Source organism: Anabrus simplex, chromosome 7 (genome assembly GCF_040414725.1).
Source record: "Anabrus simplex isolate iqAnaSimp1 chromosome 7, ASM4041472v1, whole genome shotgun sequence".
NCBI lineage: Eukaryota > Metazoa > Arthropoda > Insecta > Orthoptera > Tettigoniidae > Anabrus > Anabrus simplex.
The window spans coordinates 128425062-128447285 of NC_090271.1; the positions used below are offsets into that span (position 1 = coordinate 128425062).

Sequence of the window (22224 nt, forward strand, 5' to 3'; positions counted from 1 at the left end):
AGCTGGTAAGGATAAAATGAGTAATGAGGTGATGAGTCAAATTGGGTAAACAGGTGGAAGGGAATCGGGTATGATCTATGGAGAGGAACTGTCCGGGGATTTGTCTGGAGGTGAAACTCGGAAACGAGAATAATAAGTCTATTCCATCAAAAGCAACCCTACACAGTCACCCTGACTCAGCTAAATTTCTCTGAGGACAGTGTACAAGCTGGCATGTATTATTCGTCTGGTATTTGCCCTCCCATATTATGACTCGTATATGGTATAGCAAATCACGTGTCTGCAGTCGTCCATGGACCAGTGGCAGCACTCTTTACATCACCAAATGTGGTGCTTAGCTTCCAACAGCAAAATCTGCAGTTTATGAGTGGGCGTCTGAGCCTTGAACTCCAATTCCCTTATCTCGCGACGCACAGTCGTGGTGCTAGCTGCATAATTAGTGGCACTGCGGGACTTCCGGATGATAGTAGCCCACGACGTCGTGCGATTTTCTCGTACCACATTCTTCAATGTTCGACGGTCCATGTTGGTCAACATAGATGCGGTAATAGGTCATACTTGGTTGTGGTTGTACCTTCCATTTTCCACTCGACAATCATGTCCCGAACAGTCCATATGGATAACTTGAGAAGGATGGGCGTGGTCCTAACTGATTTCTTACTGATATGGCAAAGACATTCCACGTTCGAAGTCACTAAGCTACCTTACTCCCTTTCGCAGGTCTCGAAGCACTGAGACATCGAGCCGTCAGCCGCCTTTTCTAGGAGCGGCGGCGGTTGCAGGGTCATGTACGATCTAGATGACGTGTTTAGAGGTTTTGAAGGATACATTTGATCATATTTTTGATGTACAACCCTTGGAGATATGAAGAAAAAGAAGAATGAATATATTTCTTTGATCTATGTGCCTCAAATATTATGAACACCCCATGTCTCAGATGAAAGTCATGAAATATATTTCGAAAGACTCTTTACACCTCTTACAGCTAATATGGTTAGGGTGTTACGAAAACTGCTGTTGTTCGAGGGAGTTCGAAAAGGAAGATAAAAAGAAGAGTTCGCATTAGCAGAAATAATATGTCAGGTCTGTGACCCTGTAGTCGTACCTTGATGCCCTTAGGTTGTTAGATCTTCTTTCGTCATTTTCTTTGTTAGATATACTCCTCTTCGTCGTAAGACCAATAATCACTATTAATAACATCTTAAAATATATTAATACCGTCGTCATCTTCGTTGTTATTATTATTATTATTATTATATTATTATTATTATTAGTGGGAGAATATTGGCCTCAGGATATTAAGTTGATGATGATGATGATGATGAATATTTTACGTCCCATTAATTACTTTTGTGGATTTCGGAGGCACTGAGGTGACTGATTTATTCCGCAGGAGTTCCCTTACATGTTGGTAAAGCTATTGACACAAGATTGTCGTACTACAGTGCCGTCATATACCACCGGACGGAGCTGGTATGAACTCGCCAAGTAGAGCTCAGAAGGCCTTGTTCCTCGATCGGCATACGCATGCATCAAAAGCTAATCTAGAGAGAAATAATTTGGTTTTAAATTCAGTAGCGTTTGACGTATCTCTAACGCCAACCAAGCGATAAAAAAACTTGCATATATGAGTTTTACAACAGATGTGTTTGGGAGCAACATTACCAAACAAAAGTTTTAAACAATGTTTGTGGTGAGCTCAATGCTCCATTACACAACCGGTGCGTGAAGAGAACCAACCACAGTGATGGAAATGTGGACCAAACTGTAACACTGGTCGACTAGTACTGAATTTTCTGCAACTGTTTCTACTGAACTTTTATAATTGATATATTTAAACAGTATTATTATATTTCTGTTCGTGTTAGAAGCAACTTATCTTCTTGCTGGCTGACAATTGTGTCACAGTAACGTAAGTCCGTGACCGGACAGTTAATATAAACTGTCTCCGCGAACCCTATCCACCTGCAGGTTTCCCTCCTGAGTTTCGACACAGAGCACCTTGCACTGTCACTGTAACACCTTCAATTAGCCTCCCTAATCGTTCATCCATCCCTTAGTCCACTAACAAGTTACAGCTATGGCTTTAGGAACTGCAGTGAACAGAATCCTGGACCTTGACAAGGGCGGAACACATAACTTTACTTCGGGTGGCCAACGAATTAGGAGGTTTGAGATTATTTCGAGTAATACCGGTTCCCTTCCAAAAGCAGGTCCTCATTCCCTCCCCCAGAAAGGTTACAGCCTTTCTGCCTTAACTTGCTTAGTTTTTGGTGTAGTCTGATTCCCTCCATTGGACCAGGCATACAATTTCCCGTCACCTTTTACACAGACTTATTATTATTATTATTATTATTATTATTATTATTATTATTATTATTATTATTATTATTATTAATATTATTATTATTATTATTATTATTATTAATTTGCAATCTGCTTTACGTCGCACCGACACATACAGGTCTTATGGGGACGATGAGATTGGGAAGGGCTAAGTAAACGGCCGTGGCCTTAACCAGGTACAGCTCCAGCATTTGCATTGTGTGAAAATGGGAAACCAGAGAAAACTATCCTCAGGGCTGCCGACAATGGGGTTCGAACTCACTGTCTCCCGAATGTAGGTTCACCGTATCTTGAACAATGGAGTCGATCAATTTCCATGCCATTAATTTCGTGGGATAATGTACGATGCTTCAAGACATTCTTGCAGCTGCTCTTCCCAGTCTTACGTCTAACAGTTCATGTTTTACTTCTAATAGAACTGACTGGTTCACCCAATATGAGCTAAATTATTATAATTCTTTCCACACTTTGTGGTAATATCTTCTTATAATATTGCAATTCCACAATGTTTTAAAACAATGTATCGTGGCATCGAATCAATATCCTATTATTATTCTTTGAGCTAATGTCACCATTATATAGGCCTACAGTACGAGTCGAGTTATTCCCAAAAGTTATAATAATAAGTAGAACATTTGAAGGAATTCCATAAACGTGTAAGGCACAAATACATTTACGTTTTATTGATGTTTAAATATTTCTTATTATGAGCAGATGGAGTAATAATTTTTTATATATATTTGGACGACCTTTTAAATTGCTGTTTTGAAAATTTCCATGTTGTGACGTTTTAAAATAGTAATAGTAAATTATAAAGGTAATCAAATTTGACAGCACAGAATAATATTTTGATCTTATCTTTTAAATAATGTTCGCAGCATGTTTCCAGTCATGCAACCGGCTCAGGAATTGAATGAATGAAGTCCCTATCCAGTGGCGAGGATAGGAACTTTGGCGGCTGCCGAAGCCTGCCGCACTCCTCTGGGGCAATATCTTATCAACTTAAAAAAATTAATCTATAGTAATAGTTCTGTAACTGGCTTCCAATAAATTTTCAATCAGTTTATTCACGACAGATTTTCAATATCATCTGAATCCATCCTACTACTTTATTCAACATTGTGCCAGTAGAACTTCGAAAATATGATGACATGTTAAAATTGAAGATTTGCGCCTTACGCTCTTATGGAACTACTCCCTTTAAATTTGTATGAGCGTTTTAAACATAGGGTGAATGCACGGTCAAACAGAACGTAGAGTGATTATCGCCATTAAAAAGAGTCAACAAATGAATTAATTAACAAATGGACTCCTCGATTGAATGATCAGCCTATTGACCTTCAGATCATAGTGCCCTGGATTCAATTCCGGGCTGATCAAGGATTTTTTCCGGCATCTAGTTAATTTCTCGGGCTTGCGGAGAGTGTTCATTTTAATGCACAACTCTTGTTTTACAAACAATACATCACACTACCAACCACCTCCGAAACATGAAATGGAGGAGCGTGATAGCCGAGTGACATAGTCATTGGCTTCTTTTCAAGGCGGCTGTGGTATGAAACCTGGACAATGCAAGTATGATTTTATGAAGCAAAAATTAATACCTCTGTGGTTCGGATTCAACGTAAACGGGAGGTTATGTGACTAAGATCACGATATCAACAGCCACTTTAAACTATAAGCTGTTGAAATACACAATAGTGAATATATAGGGTGGTCAGAAAGAACGTGTTAGAGGATTGGTCATGCTCATTAATAATTTTAAAGAAATATTATATATCTTACGCTGTTGTCACATTATCAGCTGCTCAAGTTAGCCATTCAGATCGCTTCGCGGGCGAATTCGAAAGGGCTTTGCCAGACTGTGTTGCTAAATCTGCAGGTGACTTAAGACCGAAATGAGAGCACCGGTCGAAGAATAAAATTTCGCCAGAGAAGGGGTTTGAGTACAGACCTCCGAAATAACAGGACCATGCCAAAGCAAGTACACTGAAACCAGCCGTGTGTTTGTTTGTGTTTGATGCTGATTTCTTTGCACGGTTCTCAACCCGTTTTCAAGTCACGTACAGATTCAGCAACATCGCCGCGCAAAGCCCATTTGAATTCATCTACGAAGTGATGTGATTGGCTAATTTCAGCAGATGATAAAATGAAAACGGTAGGAGATAACGAATTATTTCTTTCAAATTATTTATCAATATGACAAACCCCGCAAGGCTCATATACTCGGTTCACATTGTTTCCGACCAACCTGTATATCCCCCCATAACGGAATTTCGACGCTAATAGCACGTTTTAACATGCGATTTATTGGTTTAATTTCAAGTAATATTTATGATACACGTGCCTTTGATATTCCACTCTGTTGTTTAATTTTCTAAACAAGATCGCCTGTCGCTCCGTATTCATACTGCCTCGCTGAACACACAATACGACCGATCTGCTTGTGACAGAACCACTTTTGAAGATACGCTGCTATATATTCCAGTGATTTTTTTTTCTTTAATCTCTCAAATAATATCACACGAAACCTGAATTCCTTTCGAAACGTTTTCTGTCAGTCCATCGCGCCCTGTTGCACATCATTCTGTTCACTGCATTGGCCCTTTATGTTCTTTTTCTCGTTTTACTCGATTTGGCCCTCTTCTTCCAGTCATCCAGGAACCCGCATATTGTATTATACCGTAAATTAGATGAGATAAGATTTATTTCTTCTGGCAAGACTACGGCCATTTGGCCCTCTCTTCCATTTAACCATATGATGAGATACAACGTATAGTATATAGGCCTACGTTGTATAATCAGAAATAAAAAATCCGCCTCTGTGGTGTTGTGGTTAGTGTGATTAGCTGCCACCCCCGGAGGCACGGGTTCGATTCCCGGCTCTGCCACGAAATTTGAAGAGTGGTTCGAGGGCTGGAACGGGCTCCACTCAGCCTCGGGAGATCAAATGAGTAGAGGTGGGTTCGATTCCCACCTCAGCCATCCTAGAAGTGGTTTTCCGTGGTTTCCCACTTCTCCTCCGGGAAAATGCTGGGATGGTACCTAACTTAAGGTCACGGCCGCTTCCTTCCCTCTTCCTTGTCTATCCCTTCCAATCATCCCATCCCCCACAAGGCCCCTGTACAGCATAGCAGGTGAAGCCGCCTGGGCGAGTTACTAGTCATTCTCCCCAGTTGTATCCCCCGACCCAGAGTCTGAAGCTCCAGGACACTGCCCTTGAGGCGGTAGAGGTGGGATCCCTCGCTGAGTCCGAGGGAAATACCAACCCTGGAGGGCAAACTGATTAAGAAGAAGAATACCTAAAACTACTAACTTAATGGAATACAAATTCAGTTAACGATAGTATTGAAATGATGGACGAGGATGACCTCCGGAGGGTCCTGGTGCAGATCTCTTCCTAGTGGACGGCCTATAGGTGACCTGCATGTCTCTGAGGATGGGGCCCTTCTTAAGGTAATTTCTAATGATCAAGACGGCACATACACCCATCCCCCTAGGCGGATGAATTAATCTATTAAGGTTAAGACTCCCGACCTGATCTGGAATCGAATCCGGAACACCCTGGTCCAAAAGCCAGAACGCTAACCATTTAGCTAGGGAGCCAGATAGGATGATGATAATCATGAAGTAGTAAAACAAAAATCTACGAACAATATTGACGTATATAACTGAATCCTTAGTAGCTACAAATAATCAAATAACTACTTAGAATCGTTATCGCTAATAATTTACATTTTAAGAAAATTCAATTGTTTTTGAGAAGGTATTGCTGGCACTGTTTCCTGAATCTAGGAGGAGTGGTTTCTCTGACAGAGCTAGGTAGCTTGCTCCACATTAATGCTGTAGAAAAGACAAAAGAGTTTTTGTATCGTTCTGAACGATGGGGTGATATAGATAAAAGTGTTTGTTTTTGATAACGTTCCAAAATTGTGGTGGGATGACAATCAGTTAAACTGAGAATCAATATAAGAGGGATATAGAGAGAACTCGGTGAAGGAGGCATAGACCATGAAGGTTACGGCGTTGTTTTAGTCTTAACCAGCCAAGTTCGTCGCAAACCGAGGTGACATGATCGTAGCACCGAAGGTCGCGTATGTAGCTCACACTAGCGTTTTGAGCACTTTGTAATTTATCAGCTATAGTGGCAGTACTACATCACAACAGTCAAAACGAGGTAACACTAACGTACAGACAAGCCGCTCTATCAGAACCCGAGAAAAAATATTCCGGACATTGTGTATTCCGCAAAACGAGCTGTACTAAAATGTTATTTAATTGCGTTGAAACGGTATGTGTTCAAAATGTGTATCGCCACGGCCTCACATTGTTTATAACGTTTCTGAAGATTATCGAACGTGTTGATAAACTCAGATAGCTATAAGGATGGAAAAAAGTCCGTAACCTTCTCGCGTAATTCGGGAATATTTGTAGGTAGGCCATCCGTCTGGAAAACTGATTATTTCAATAAGACTCATATGTAGGAATCTGGGGCCGTGAGATCCAGGGAGCAGGAAGGGTACAGGAAAGGAGTTCTACGAGAAATTAGGCGATCTCCAAAGTGTCGTTGCTGAAGGATAAGCGACTTCCCCCGTGTGTGGGCTGTACCTCCATCTGGTTGCATTCACTGTCGTTGGAAGGGTAAGTTTCTGGCGCGACAAAAACGGCGTAAATCTCGCGCGAATTTGGAAATAATGTCTGTGTATACTACCAGGTCCACTGCTTTTGGAATCAGTGCAGCATCCTCGACGAAGTAAGGGCCCAGTATTCCATGACCAAACAACGCAACACCTTTTGGAGAAATCGTCCATGATTGTGGTGATTGTTCATGGACGCCCTGTTGCCTCCTTTCGTTGTCGTAAGACCCTGCCTCCTTATTAAATCGCTTCTCGTCCCCTTCTTTGACGTGAAGCAAACTCGGCCCATTCTGACGCCTCTCTCCGTATGACCGGAAATGTTCCACGATAAACACCGTCTGAGAACCATAATTGCAGAAATCAACACAATACGGAACTCACAACATGCCATACTATTATATGCAGGAAATAAATACTTCGTTTCTGGAGGAATGTGGAGAGCAGAGCAGCAAAAATGTCAGTTTCGTTTACTTTGCCACATATCGTTGGTGCACAACCCTCGTTAAAGACCGGCAGTCCACTGATAACGTGAGTTCGCGACCACGAAGGTTCTAGCTGTGTCTGACATTGATCTTATTTACTTGTGCCAGGCTCTGCACTACCATCTTTCCTGTCTGAGCCCTCTTGACAACTCTTATTCTTTCCTAGCCCCGACGGTATTAGGTTTACGAAGCGTAGGAAATCTTTTATTTTCACAACCTCAGTAGTTCTTTCGCCAATTGCTCCATTCTTCGAAGTGTCGCGCCTCTTCTGTATTAAGAGAGGATGGTTTTCCAGAGTGCTTCCTCCGAAAACAATAATCATCACCACCACACAGGCCTTTAGAAACAGTAAGCGACAACGGTAGTGGGTAAATGGAACCTGTGTTCTTCCCCGCACTAATAAGCACCATTCATTTGACACTGGAGGATGCATGTCGACTCCACGCTGAGTGAGCGAAGCAGTTTCTGTAATCCACCGAATACATTTAGGTTTCTGGTTAACAACCGCATGATCACACGACGAGCGTACAACGAGAAACGGAAACAACGCATTCATCGGAACTCGGTAGGTGAAAAGAACCCTCCTCCCTTGATTTGCCTGTCATTAAGAAGGATAGAGTGGTAAGGTAAGGGTTATTCTGCCCGAAGGCAGGTCCGAACCTCCGCAGAGGTGTTCCTGAGATGGAGTTTATTCTTCTTCACATTTTCATCTCTTTTCCCCCTTCTTCTTCCTCCTCGTCCTCTACTCACCTTCAGACGTACCCTTTTAAATCACTGGTTCACATGCAGTCTGTTAAGTAATATCGTATTCAAACTTGATTACAGTAAGCCCATCCAAATTTCATCGAATGAAACTAGTTGGTGTGTTACATTGTAAACCTTATATAAATGAACCACGATTCTACTAGTCTTAAGATGGTTTCCCATGGTTTTCCATTTTACACCAGACTGTACCTTAAATACGGCCATTGCCGATACACTATACGTGTTAGCTTGACATTACACCGCTAACATTTCGAGATCTAACCCTTGGTGCGGTATAGCAGATTAGTTGAATATTGTCCGACTGACACCATAGTGTCAGTGTGAATTTCATAAACTGTGAGCTTAACGGAGCGACTCCCTGCTAAGGATTACAGAATTATAAAAACCGCACTTAACACATTATCTCTCATTCGCAGTATATTTACTGCGCCTACGTGTGCTTGTAGTAGTTTCTGTTAGAGTACGTTTACACTCATGTTTTCTTTTTCAGGTCCGTCCGAGCCACTGCCTATGAATCCCGTTCTGGCTGGTCTTGTGGCCGCCGCCGGAGGGTTAGGAGTAGTGGTGTGCGCTGTAGCGGTAGCGCTCTTCCGCCGACATCAACATAGACGGCGACGCGCGGACAAACACACGGCGTTGGAGGCGGTGCTAGCTGATGACACAACGGACCCACACTCTGCCACACCAGGAGGCGCTGTGGGAGATGATGCTGATCCTGATGTAATACCCAACAAGTACGGTGAGCATCCAGACTACTTCTCTCTCTGTAGAAAGATGCAATAAAACAACATTGCATTGTTCTAAACATCTTCCAAGTTAATGTTCCAAGACCTTGTAACTAATTATCTCACTAACAAGGGAAAACCGCTCTACAAGATCATCAACTTCGTTCAGACTTTGGGGAATTAACCTACGTCAAAAATAATAATATACGTGCCCGAGGATTTGTGTCATTGGCCCTTACTTAACAAGAAAATAGCCCTTTAAATGTAATTCCCTGCATAGATATTGGAAATTTGCATGTGAGTGCCTGTAGCACCGCTAATACGAGGGGGAAGTTTTCAGTATTGTATGTTTATCTGGAGGGGCTGCCTGGCCGAGGCGGTAGAGGCGTGCTCGGTTCGCCCGGAAGGACGTGGGTTCGAAACCCCGTCAGGAAGACGTAAAATTTAAGAAACGAGATTTCCATATCCGGAGGTGCATATGGCCCTGAGGTTCACTCAGCCTACACCAAAAATGAGTACCAGGTTAATTCCTGGGGGCAAAGGCGGCCGGGCGTAGAGCTAACCACTCTACCCCATCACGTGCCGAGGTTAACAATGGTGGAAGCCTTTACCTTCCACTCCTCCAAGGGCCTTCATGGCCTGTACGGAGGTGACTTTGCTTTGCTTTCATGTTTATCTGGTTGGTAGTGTTGCGCGTTGTGTTGTGTTGAGTTGTGTGTGTGTGTGTGTGTGTGTGTGTGTGTGAAGAGGAGTGTGTTGGGGAAAAACAAAACCATCCAGATTTGAGTCAGAGGAATTAACCAGACGCGATTAAAATCCTAAGGGCGAACCAGGGACACGCCGAACACTCGGCAAAGGAGGCGGACAACATCTGCTGCAACTGTAGGAACATTAAATTATTATTATTATTATTATTATTATTATTATTATTATTATTATTATTATTATTATTATTATTATTATTATTATTATTATTATTATTAGTCTCTAGATTCGTACTGCCTACTTCAACAAGTTTCTTCTCATTCATATAAATCATGTGAAGGCATTTTATTTTAGTTTGAGGCTAGTAAAAAAGAACCTGTACCGGGACCTAAAGAATATACAGCCATACACCCATACATTTCCAGCAAAATACGATTAGAATATACCAGCCGACCCCGTTAGACTGTAAAAGCAAAGCAAGGTCATCTTCGTACAGGCCATGAAGGCCTTAGGAGAAATGGAAGGTAAAGTCTTCCACTATCCGTAACCTCAGCACTTGATGGGGTAGAGTGGTTAGGTGTATGCCCGGCCGCCTTTGCCCCAAGAAATTAACCTGTTACTCAATTTTCGTGCAGGCTGAGTGAACCTCAGGGCCATGTGCACCTCCGAAAATTGAAATCTCGTTTCTTAAATTTTTGGACCCGCGTCCTTTTAGTTGAACTGAGCACGCCTTTACCGCCTCGGCCAGCCCCTCTGTTAGACTGTGAAGGGTTGAAATGCACCTTTAAGGCTTGTATAGGCCCTACGATACTAAAAAGAAAATAGTCAAAAAGCGTCCATTTAGTCAGAAAATACCACTTTTGAACATACTAATGTTATTTGTACTTAAAGTTTCCTTTTAGGTATCTATAAACATTTACTTGTTTACTTCAAGACCATTGGAATTCAGGCACTGAACCCTCTGTGTGATTATGAAATCCCGGCAGCTTCACAATGGCCTTCATAGTTATTAAGCCAGAGCCGTTGTGCTGACACTTCTCATTGAGAGGGTCCCAATTTATCACAGGAGTTTGCTACTTGTAAAGAAGGGGTACACTTGCTCGCAGCTGTGTGCCTGTGGTGAAGTGCGCCAGTTGCCCCATTAAGAAGGCAAGCGATCTTCACATTCCAGACACTTGGGGTGCTAAATGAACCCGTTACACGCTCGGGCGCTACATTGTGTTCGAACACTGGTGACCTGCGCTACATTCTGTATCAGGCGAGCCTGTGCATGTCATCACAATTCTCTATGCGTGAGAGCAGATGTTTGCCACAATAATAATAGACCAATAAAATTACACCAAAAACTACAGGGGATCGTGGAGGAAAAACGCGAAAACAAACAGTACTCAAGATCTCTTATGGAAATAAACAGGAATACAAACAAAATAGAAAAATGAATCTGAACACAAAGTTTGGAAAAATCAAAAGAATATCATTTTAATACCTTGGATGATTGATCCAGTAGAGCCTCAGTGGCTCAGGCGGCAGTGCGCCGACCTCCCGAAGCTGGGTTCCGTGGTTCAAATCCCGGTCACTCCATGTGAGATTTGTGCTGGTGAAAATGGAGGCAGGGCACATTTTTCTCCGGGTATTTCGGCTTTCACTGTCATTTTACATTTCAGCAACACTATCCAATATAATTTAATTTCATCTCCCGGAGGAGTATAACAGGCTTCGGCAGCCGGCACAATCCCTACCCTCGCCGCTAGATGGAGGTTTCATTCAATACATTCCTGACCCGGTCAACTAACTGGAAACGGGCTGCGGATTTTCAGTGGATCCAGTCTAATGGGTTTTATAAAGAATCAAATAAAGGACGATCCTAAAAGACAGAACTACAGAACTAGCGTGCAGCTGAGTACAGAATAGACATAACACGAGAGCGATTTTCTACATGGAGATCAGACACTACATCACAGTTCTTTAGCTAAAACGACTCTATACTTCAAAATGCTTGATACTGAATGAGAAAGAGAAAATGGAAGGACTAGACGAGAAAGAAGAACCTGAAAGAAGATCCTCGGACAGGAGAAAATTACAGATGGTACATGAAGAAAGAGGAAAAATTATGAACCATACAAAAAAAAGCCGAAAGAGCCTCCGTGGCTCGGGCGGCAGCGCGCCGGCCTCTCACCGCTGGGTTCCGTGGTTCAAATCCCGGTCACTCCATATGAGATTTTTGCTGGACAAAGCGGGGGCGGGACAAGTTTTCCTCCGGGTACTGCGGTTTTCCCTTTCGTCTTTCATTCCAGCAAAACTCTCCAGTATCATTTCATTTCATCTGCCAGTCATTAATCATTGCTTCAGAGGAGTGTGACAGGTTTCGGCATCCGGCACAGTTCCTATCCTCGCCGCTTGATGGGGGCTTCATTCATTCCATTTCTGACCCGGTCGAATGACTGGAAACAGGCTATGGCTTTTCATTTTCACAAAATATTCGGAGAATATTAAAGGTATGATACACAAGAGAAGGGAGAATTATTATGGACACCACTTCAGAATGTGCGAATGTGGATTGACAAAGAAAATCTTCAATTACAACGCCAAAATAAAGACAACCAGAAATTGTATTGAAAAATCAAGGAAGGAAATGGAAGAAGTTGGAAATAATCCAAAAGGGATTTTAAATAAAGGGCATTTCGAATGAATGTTGATTAATTTAAGGGGTTCCAGGAAAGAACAGAGTCCAAGAGTCAAGAACATCTGGTCAGAGGAAAGAAGCAACCTCTGAGAAGAGAAGAAAAGCCTAACCAGCAAGTCAATTTTTCCTCGTGATATACAGTAAGCCAAACTCGAAGAAATCATCATCATCATCATCTAAGGTTTTCCAGTCATCAAAAACCCACTGAACTGGCGACTTGAAGTTTAAGAAGCACACATGCTAACCTTCGACCGCCGCGTTTGTTTATTTAGACTCTTAAATCGGTTCCTTTGTTAAGTCCGGGTTATATAGGAAGAACGGTTAGAGAGTGGAATTTTCACTGGGTTTCATCGAAGATGGCCACGTTTCGAATCCCGATCGATGAATGTGGAATTTCTCTTATTATTATCGTATCAGAAATATCATGTATACAATTCAAGTATGCATACCAAACTACATAACAAACTATAACACAGATAAAAGTCAAAGCACTTCACACAAATCTCGACCAGCGCCATCAAGTGCATTCTCAGAGGATTTCATTCCACATAAATATGAAGGTCCCTTTCGTTTTTCACTTTTATGTGCTGTACGATCTGCATTCTTGCATAGTTCTCTCCACTTCAGACGACCCATAGTATCCCGAGGGTTGAGTTTTGCGAGCCGCATATCGTCTCTCACCCTGTCAAGCCAACGTGTTTGTGGTCGTCCTCGAGGCCGGCTACCCTCCGCGTTCAGTTGAAGGGCAGTCTTAGCAACTGAGATGTCAGCGCTGCGAGGCAAGCGTCGTTCCGACATTTTTGTGTGACTGGGGCAACGTTTAATTTATTACACACAATATCGTCGTTCCTCGCATTGTTTAGTCAAGCCAGTGAACCAACACAGCATCCTCATTTAAATTGCATGAAGAGCCTGTCCATGTATTAATGTTGTAAGCCAGCATTCAGTTCCACAAAGAGCCACTGGTCCGATCACAGTACGGTAGACTTTTGTTGCAATGGAATTTTCTTATCGTATTGTTAGTGAAACATTAATAACTTCATTTCTTTCAGCGTAATATATATATTGGAGTTGGCTTTACGTCGCACCGATACAGATAGGACTTATGGCGCCGACGGGAGAGAAAAGGCCTAGGAATGGGAAGGAAGCGGCCGTGGCCTTAATTAAGGTACACCCTCAGTATTTGCCTGGTGTGAAAATGGGAAACCACTGAATATCATCTTCAGGGCTACCAACAGTGGGGTTCGAACCCACTATCTCCCGGATGCAAGCTCACAGCTGCGCGCCCCTGACTGCACGGCCTAGCGTGGTAAATGATATGGGATCACCTGAGATGTTTTCAGAGATATTTATGAACTATTTGTTTCTCAACTTTTGTAAACTGAGGTAATAATAATAATAATAATAATAATAATAATAATAATAATAATAATAATAATAATATAATGGCAGAAAAATATAAAACATAAAAATAAAAATAAATACTGCAATAAATCAAAAAGTGCACTTCATCATCGTAATGTATTCTAAGAATGAAATCAACTCAAAACACAATTAATAATACTCGTATATACAAGTCTTAGAAAAGTTGGAATACGTGGGTACCTCGTTAATAAGATTCAAATGCTGTATACAAATTACGAAAGTAGTGTCTGTTTTGGAGAAGGTTACTCTGAATGATTTGACAAAACAAAGGGAGTACAACAAGGAAGTGCCCTCTCACAGCTTTCATTCATAACGGTTATAGATGCCGTTCTGAAGGATTTAAAGGGATTAGAAAATGGAGAACTGCAAGCTTTGGTGTTTGTGGATGACGTTGCAATATGGAATGAAACTGAGAAGGGAGTACAAAGTAAACTGAATACAGAAGCGAAGCCAGAACCGACCGATGGGGGTTGGAGGTTATACTCACGAAATGATGATAGGAATAATGAGGGTGTCTGTACGTATGCGGTACGCGCAAACATGACTGTCATTGTAATGACATTGATACAAGTGAAATATGTTAATATTCAGATTGCAATACCGGTACAGTACAAAATCTTACATTAAAATACAGAACAAGAGCAATGTGATCAAGGTTAATAGAATTACACTGAACAGTATCTTCATATTACAATCTAAAATCCAACATTCGGGGCTTCTTAGAAAATAAATTCAAGAGATCAGTTGGTTTTACAATTATGTCTCCGTGAATGTTCAAAAGAGCCAACCCATTGAGTCAACTTTCACTTGTCTATTCTCGGTATATGTTTACTTTCCTTTCTAGAAATCCCATGGGGTTTGGAGGGTTCTAACCCCTACGCGTCTGACTGAATATGTGGAGAACTAAGTTCCAAGAATATGGAATGGAAGTGAGCACATTGAAAACTGTGGTACTTTTTACAAGTTGTTTTACGTCGTACTGACACAGATAGGTCTTATTGCGACGATGGGAGAGGAAAGGGCCAGGAGTGGGAAGGAAGTGACCGTGGTCTTAACTAATATACAGCCCCAGCATTCTCCTGGTGTGAAAATGGGAAACCACGGAAAACCATCTTCAGAGCTGCCGACAGTGGGATTCGAACCCACTATCTCCCGAACACAGGATACTGGCCGCATTAAGTGACTGTAGCTATCGAACTCCGTCTGACTATTAGTAAGGAGAATTATGCTTGCAACATACAACTGCAAGACCAGCAGGTTGAAATGTTAAGCCAGTTCAGATATCAAGTCAGCATGATGACCAATCAGAAGGAATGAACAGATTAGCCAAAGGGTTCATTTTCGACAGTCTCGTGCGACATTTATTACGGACAGGAATGTTCCGCTAAGAACCAATATCACCTTGTACAAGTCATATTTCGTTCCTATTCTTACATATATTTTAGAAATATGCGCGCTAACATAAAAGGACCTTAGGAAGCTTCAGCCTTGCGAGTTTTCTAGAACTCTCCTCCAAGAAAACACGACTTGATCATATAAAGAACGAAGAGATGCGAATAAACCTAGGACTGACTGTCCCTATGGAGAAAAAGCTAAGGACATCCAAACTTAAATGGTTTGAGCATGTTAAAAGAATGAAAATCCGAGCGAGATGGCCGTGTGGTCAGAGCAGAGCATCTGTGAGCTTGTATTCGGGAGATAGTGGGTACGAACCCCAATGTCGGCAGTCCTGAATAGGTTTCTCCGTGGTTTCCCATTTTCACACCAGACAAATGCTTGTGCTGTACCTTAATTAAGACCACGGCTGCTTCCATCCTACTCCTAGCCCTTTCCTATCCCATCGTCGCCATAAGTCGTATGAGTCAGTGAGACGTAAGGCAAATTGTAAAAAAAATACCTGAAAAGCACAAGAATAATGTGCTTGCATTGAAAGGCGAAAGACAGGCAAGAGACCGGTAGGAAGACCGAGAAAAAGGTGGAAGGACCAAGTGAGAGGAAATGTGGAGAACAGAGGATGAAACCGAGAATTTTTCATGAAGAATGAAACCTACATCAACAGGCGACGTTGATGAGAGATCAGTTACAACTACCCTACCGGCATGCTGAAAGGTCTCGACGATAATTATGATCATTATGATGAATAATGTTATTTATTTTACATCGCACTAAATATTTTTACGGCTTTTGGAGCCACTGAGTCGTTGAAGTTTGCCCCGCAGGAGTTCTTTAAATGTGCAGGAAATCTACCGACACGAGGCTGGTGCATTTTAGCACCTTCAAACACTACCGGACTGAGGCGAGATCGAACCTGCCAACTTGGGCTCTACCGTCTGAGCCACTCAGCCCTGCAAACTCAGGTTATGGTAAGGTGCGTCATTCCCAAGGGGATCACAAATTTAGAACGTGGGTTGGCGAGCACTGTACACCTAGTAGAGTCTGCTAATTATTTCTCTCACTTGTGCCACGCTCCCCATGTCCATCTTTCTTATCAGTTGTCTTGATCAAGTCTTGGTATCTTCTGACCTCACCGTATAGGATATGGTTTGCGAGACCTGACGCACCTTCCACTTCCACGTCCTAATTGGCCTTTCACTTTCCTTTTCTGATGCCTTAACTCTTCCGTGTCCTCTTCTAGTTAGTTCTGATAGGAGATTATTGCCTAGTGGTGCTTCCCCTTAAAACTGATATAATCACCATCTTATCACCGCAAGTGTGTTAGCAAATCAATGTTCTGTTTTTACAAATTTTTAAAACTACTTGCTGAAGAAAACCCGCTTCGCTGGATGTTTTTGTATATCCGTGCGGTTTTCTCTATATTGTACAGAAGACGTTCATTGAAATCCGCTCTTTTCCTGTTTTTTCCTTTTTTTCGGGGCACATAAATATCTTACTTCTTAAGTAATTTCATAAAAAAAAATATTCTTATTCACTGCATTTGATGTCTTGTTGTCTGGCGCATGCACAAGCGAATTTTCTCCTTGCCCGACACGGGAGAAAGCAATGTAGAGCTAACCATGTGAGAAACAGGAATCCTTCAAATTAACTCCGCAATTGTGGAACGTTTGATCCTGAGGCTTACTGGTAGTCATACTATGAAGTAATCTCACTAGAAATTGTAATTCATTCGAAACAAAATGACAAATAATTTGAGATCAATGGAATTCTTGGTATGAAAACCGATTTTCTTTTTTCATTGCCAGCCAGGATTACTGCTTCAATAATATTGTTAAGGAGCTGTTTCAATAAGTATTTGCTTTATGTTCAAGAATTACAGAAAATACTCACAGATGTACGCAAGCAGCAAAATGTTATGGTTCTCAGATCACCATACTCCTGCCAGATGAATCATAGATTGTATATAAAACCAAGCAGTACACATCACAGCATTCTAGAGTACATTTTCACTCCGATCCTTGCAGTACCGGTACATTCTCACTCATTTTAATACATTCAATGAGGAAGTCAGCCCCTTTCAAGCCTCACATCTCCCACATCACCACAGCCACCGACACACAACCACTAAAGTGCACGAGGAGAGACTCGAGCCTATTACCACATAAAATCACCAGTGGTCTGCGGTGGGTAGTTGTGGCTGCAAGGTGAAATATACAAACACCCATGTCTATTTTTATGTATAGGCGGCCAATTTCAACCCTGACATCTCCCACACCACCACAGCTACCGGCAACCAACCACTATAGTGCACGATAGGAGACTCCAGGCTACTACCACACACAAGCACAGTGGTCCGCGATGGGTAGTTGTGGCTGCAAGGTAAAATATAGGAACACAAATGTCTGTTTATATACAGCCGGCCCCTTTCAACCCCCACCTCTCCCACACCACCACAGCTACCGACACAGATCCACTACAGTGCAAGATGACAGACTGAAGGCCACTACCGCACACAAACATTCCCCCTGGTGATCCGTATGTGCCACCTATGTCCGAAGAGATAAGTGGTATGAGAGGTAACGATGCCGGTACGCTTAATTGCGCTCCTCTTTCGGTCTGTAATAATTTTATTGAGGTATGATCTTAAGAATTTGGAAAAGGGATTAATTATTCGTTGTGTGGGGGTTGATTTATGTGTAAAAATTAAATTTTTAATTCGGTATGTGTGTGTGACCAGGGCAACGGCCACGCTATTATGTTGGCTGACACAGAAATTATTAGTGTGCATCGGTATGTGGTAGTCCTGGGTGTTCACCCATCCAACACTGCTTTGGTATGACAACGGGACTGTAACGGTGATATTACGCAGTGATACTCATATTTATCATTTATAAATGATAATTTATGTGAGTGTGTGAATGTTAAAATTTATAAGAAGCAGCATTTATGAAAATTAGCAGCTTGTGGCGCTCCGCCAGTGCTTCATTTGACTTTAGGTGGGAAGTGAGTAAGTGAGAACTTTTGGTCTTGTTCGTGGCTGTATGGTTTTACTTGGTGTGGGTGGGCGGTGGAGTTTAGTATAGATTGTGTTGTTCCTTAAGCAGGGAGTGCAATAGGAGCATGTTCTGGGTCGAAAGTAAGTTGAGGAGTACTATGTGTAGGAGGGTGGATGTATCTTGGCTGGGCTGGTGGGTGTGGGAGTTGGTGAGAGGACTTGGGTTCGAGGGTGGTGGGATTTGGAGGCTTAATAGAGGTGGAAGTTTTATGTGCGTCTTTAGGTGATTTGCAAGCCGATTGCCTTTTTAAGAAATCGCAACCAGGGAACGAGACGGCGTGACTGTCCTGGAAATTCGCACACCTCGCCTGGTCCTTTGGTACCTTACAATCAGTGTGGCGGTTCGTTGCAGCGGGTGGGTTCCGAGCAAACTGCTGCAGAATGATTTAACTTAAGGCAATTATAGCATTCGCACACAAACATCAGTTGTCGGCTGTGGGTATGTGTGGCTGCAAGGTGAAATATACGGACACACGCCTGTTTATGTATAGATAAGCTTGTATCCAAATTCTAAGTCCTACAGCCGTTGATATCATTTCTTCAATTGAGGACCTCCCCGGAATATGGATACAATCAGCAAATTTTTGAAAAGTGACATTTCAGTGGAAATACGGTGTCTCGTCTCTATGCTGTGGTGTTATGTCTCACATTTAAACCTCAAGCTGGTTTACAGCCAGCAGAACTTTGTCCTCTGTGGTGTAAGGATGGAATATCAGTCGTGATGGTGGACAGTGCTTGTGTTGGTTCATCACCAGGTGTAACAAATCGTTTAAGAAAAGGCCACAGACGAAATCACATCTATATTTTGAAATGTTTTCTCGACATACTTGTTGTTATTGTTATTATTTGTATCATTACACTAATACTATTTGCTATCATTTGTGTTGCAATAGCCAATACAGGAAATCACTTCTGTTACATACAAATGTAAGACATACTTGCAGATTAGTTTTCATTGTATCCCTTCCCATTCATACATTATTTTTTAAACATCAAGTTATAACAATAAAATATTGTTTTTTAGTAAATGAAATTTGTACACTTGCAAATGCAACTGGTTCAAGTAGTGTATATCATGAAATAGACCCCAAAATATTTTTTCTCTCTCCTACCGGGCGAGTTGGCCGTGCGGTTAGGGGCGCACGGCTGTGAACTTGCATCCTGAAGATAATGGGTTCCAATCCCATTGTCGATAGCCCTGAAGATGGTTTTCCGTGGTTTCTCATTTTCACACCAGGCAAATGCTGGGGCTGTACCTTAATTAAAGCCACGGCCGCTTCCTTCCCACTCCTAGGCTTTTCCTATCCCATCGTCGCCGTAAGATCTATCTGTGTCGGTGCGACGTAAAGCCACTAGGAAAAATCTCTCTCCTGAAATATTACTGATCCATTGGTTACATTCTTATTCCGGGCAGATCTTCAAATGCATGTAAGAAAAGAAGCTTGTCTGCAATTCTGCGTAGTCGAATATGCCTATGACAACGTCCAACAGCAGAACAAAATGCTATTGGCTTTGTAACACGCTTCTAGAAGTAGATTCCTTCCAGACCTGGAAGCATGATGCTGCCTCTCGGTATCACGATAAAATAAAAAAGAATCTGAAGTAACAGCAGTTGGGTCCTACGCGTGCTTCCATTTTCCATTCCCTTACATCCGGCCATCGAGTTAGCAGTGAATGGTGTGATTCTCCCCGCGAGATAGAGATCGCCAGAAAGTATGTACAGTCTGACCACATACAAGTAGATACCCTGCCTGCGGACATACAAAATAATGCTGCTGGAACCGCTACCGTGCTTTAGTTTTCCACCTGGTTGGCTAGGGTTCAAATTTGTATCTCTACCAATGAAGCTTTAACATTTTGACGTGTGACGTGTGAGCTGGAAGTAAGACTACTCAGTCTTGTGAAGATAATAATAATAATAATAATAATAATAATAATAATAGTAATAATAGTAATAATAATAATACCATAACGACGTGAAGCGCCCACACACATGGCACTAGTAAATTTTATTTATTTATTTATTTATTAGATACAGCCTATGGAGGGCAATTTTACACTAATACCGAGCTCGATAGCTGCAGTCGCTTAAGTGCGGCCAGTATCCAGCATTCGGGAGATAGTGGGTTCGAACCCCACTGTCGGGAGCCCTGAAAATGGTTTTCCGTGGTTTCCCATTTTCACACCAGGCAAATGCTGGGGCTGAAACTTAATTAAGGTCACGGCCGCTTCCTTCCCACTCCTAGCCCTTCACTGTCCCATCGTCGCCATAAGACCTATCTGTGTCGGTGCAACGTAAAGCAACTAGCAACAAAAAAAAATTACACTAATAATGTATAAAAATTTAAATAAGTATAATAAGTAACAATCGGTATAAACAACAATATTAAATATCAACAGTAAATTAATAACAAAGAACATTTAACAAGAATAGCAACGATAACTGCGAAGGGTCGGTTACAGAGTTAGTACGAAGGAAGGTCATGGGTTGGAAGGACGAAAGAAAAGGGAAGCCTGGAGAGGTCTTCAAAGGAATCTTTGAATTTTGTGTTTGAAGGATGCGAACGGTGTGGACGGGGGAAGATTGAGCGTTGTTGCAAGATTAAACGCGGATGGGACACACGATGAGTATGCGTGTTGGACGGGGGAGAACGTGTACAGGGAAGTGTGTTGGAAGAGTATCGTATTTGGTATATCCATTGATTATTTTATGAAGAACTGTAAACGGCGTCTCAGGTCAAGTGTACCCAGGTAGTTCAAGATGTTAGATTCAGAAGAGACATTCGATAATGTTGATTGGACCAAGCTGGAGGTGGTTGGGATCAGACATTGAGAAAGGAGGATTACCTACAACCTGCACAAAACTCAGTCTGCAGTGATAAGAATCGAGAGCGATGGAAGAAAAAGCATCAATCCAGAAAGGAGTAAGGCAAGGCTGCAGTGTGTATCTTCTTTTCAGTGTTCACATAGAGTAGGTTGTAAAGGAAATCAAAGAAAAAGTTGGAAAGGGAATCACAACCCAGGGAGAGGAAATCAAAACTCTGAGACTTGCCGAAGATATTGATATTCTATTCGAGTCTGCAGAAGACCTGGAAAAATTGCTGAATGGTGTGGAGAGTCTTGGAGAAGGAGTACAAGGTGAAAATAAATAAATCCGAAGCAAAGGTAACGTCAGTCAGTCATTTCCGTACAGGCCATGAAGGCCCTTGGAGGGGTGGAAGGTAAACGCTTCCACTATCCGTAACCTCGGCACTTGATGGGGTAGAGTGGTTAGCTATACGCCTGGCCGCCTTTGCCCCCAGGAATTAACCTGATACTCAATTTTGGTGTAGGCTGAGTGAACCTCAGGGCCATGTGCACCTTCGGAAGTGGAAATCTCGTTTTTTAAAGTTTACGACTTCCTGACGGGGATTCGAACCAACGTCCTTCCGGGCGAACCGAGCGCGCCTTTACCGCCCCGGCCAGGCAGCCATTGGTTGTCGTATTTTATTTTTTTACGATTTGTTTTATGTCGCACCGACACAGATAGGTCTTATAGCGACGATCGGATAGGAAAGGGCTAGGAGTGGGAAAGGGGCGGCCGTAGCCTTAATTAAATGTACATTCCCAGCATTTGACTGCTGCAAAAATGGGAAACAACGGAAAACCAGGGCTGCGGACAGTGGGGTTCGAACCCACTATCTCCCGAATGCAAACTCTCAGTTGCATGACCCTAACCGCACGAACAACTCACTTGGTGGTTGACCTAGGAAGTGGTGATCAGACATCTGATGTCGGAGACATAACATGAAGAGGAAGTGCATGAGCAAGTAAATAATAATGATAACTACAACTATAATAACAATAACAATAAGAAGAACGATAGCACAGCCGTATAGTAATTCGACCAGAATACTTATACGCTGAGGAGACACTGACCAAAAGAGAAGATCCTTCGATTTTTGAAAAGGAAAAACTTCCTCGGAAAGACATTAAAACCCAGGAAAATATCAAATATGTACCTTCA

At 42.2% G+C, this 22224-nt stretch overlaps 1 protein-coding gene across 1 annotated transcript in view; it reads left to right on the forward strand.

Moving 5' to 3' along the window:
- LOC136876965 (nephrin) overlaps positions 1-22224 on the forward strand; it is a 1454397-nt gene that overhangs the window by 1418959 nt on the left and 13214 nt on the right. The window contains exon 12 of the mRNA XM_067150735.2: positions 8721-8969. Coding sequence (XP_067006836.2) covers positions 8721-8969 — 249 coding nt within the window. The remainder of the gene's footprint in view (positions 1-8720; positions 8970-22224) is intronic.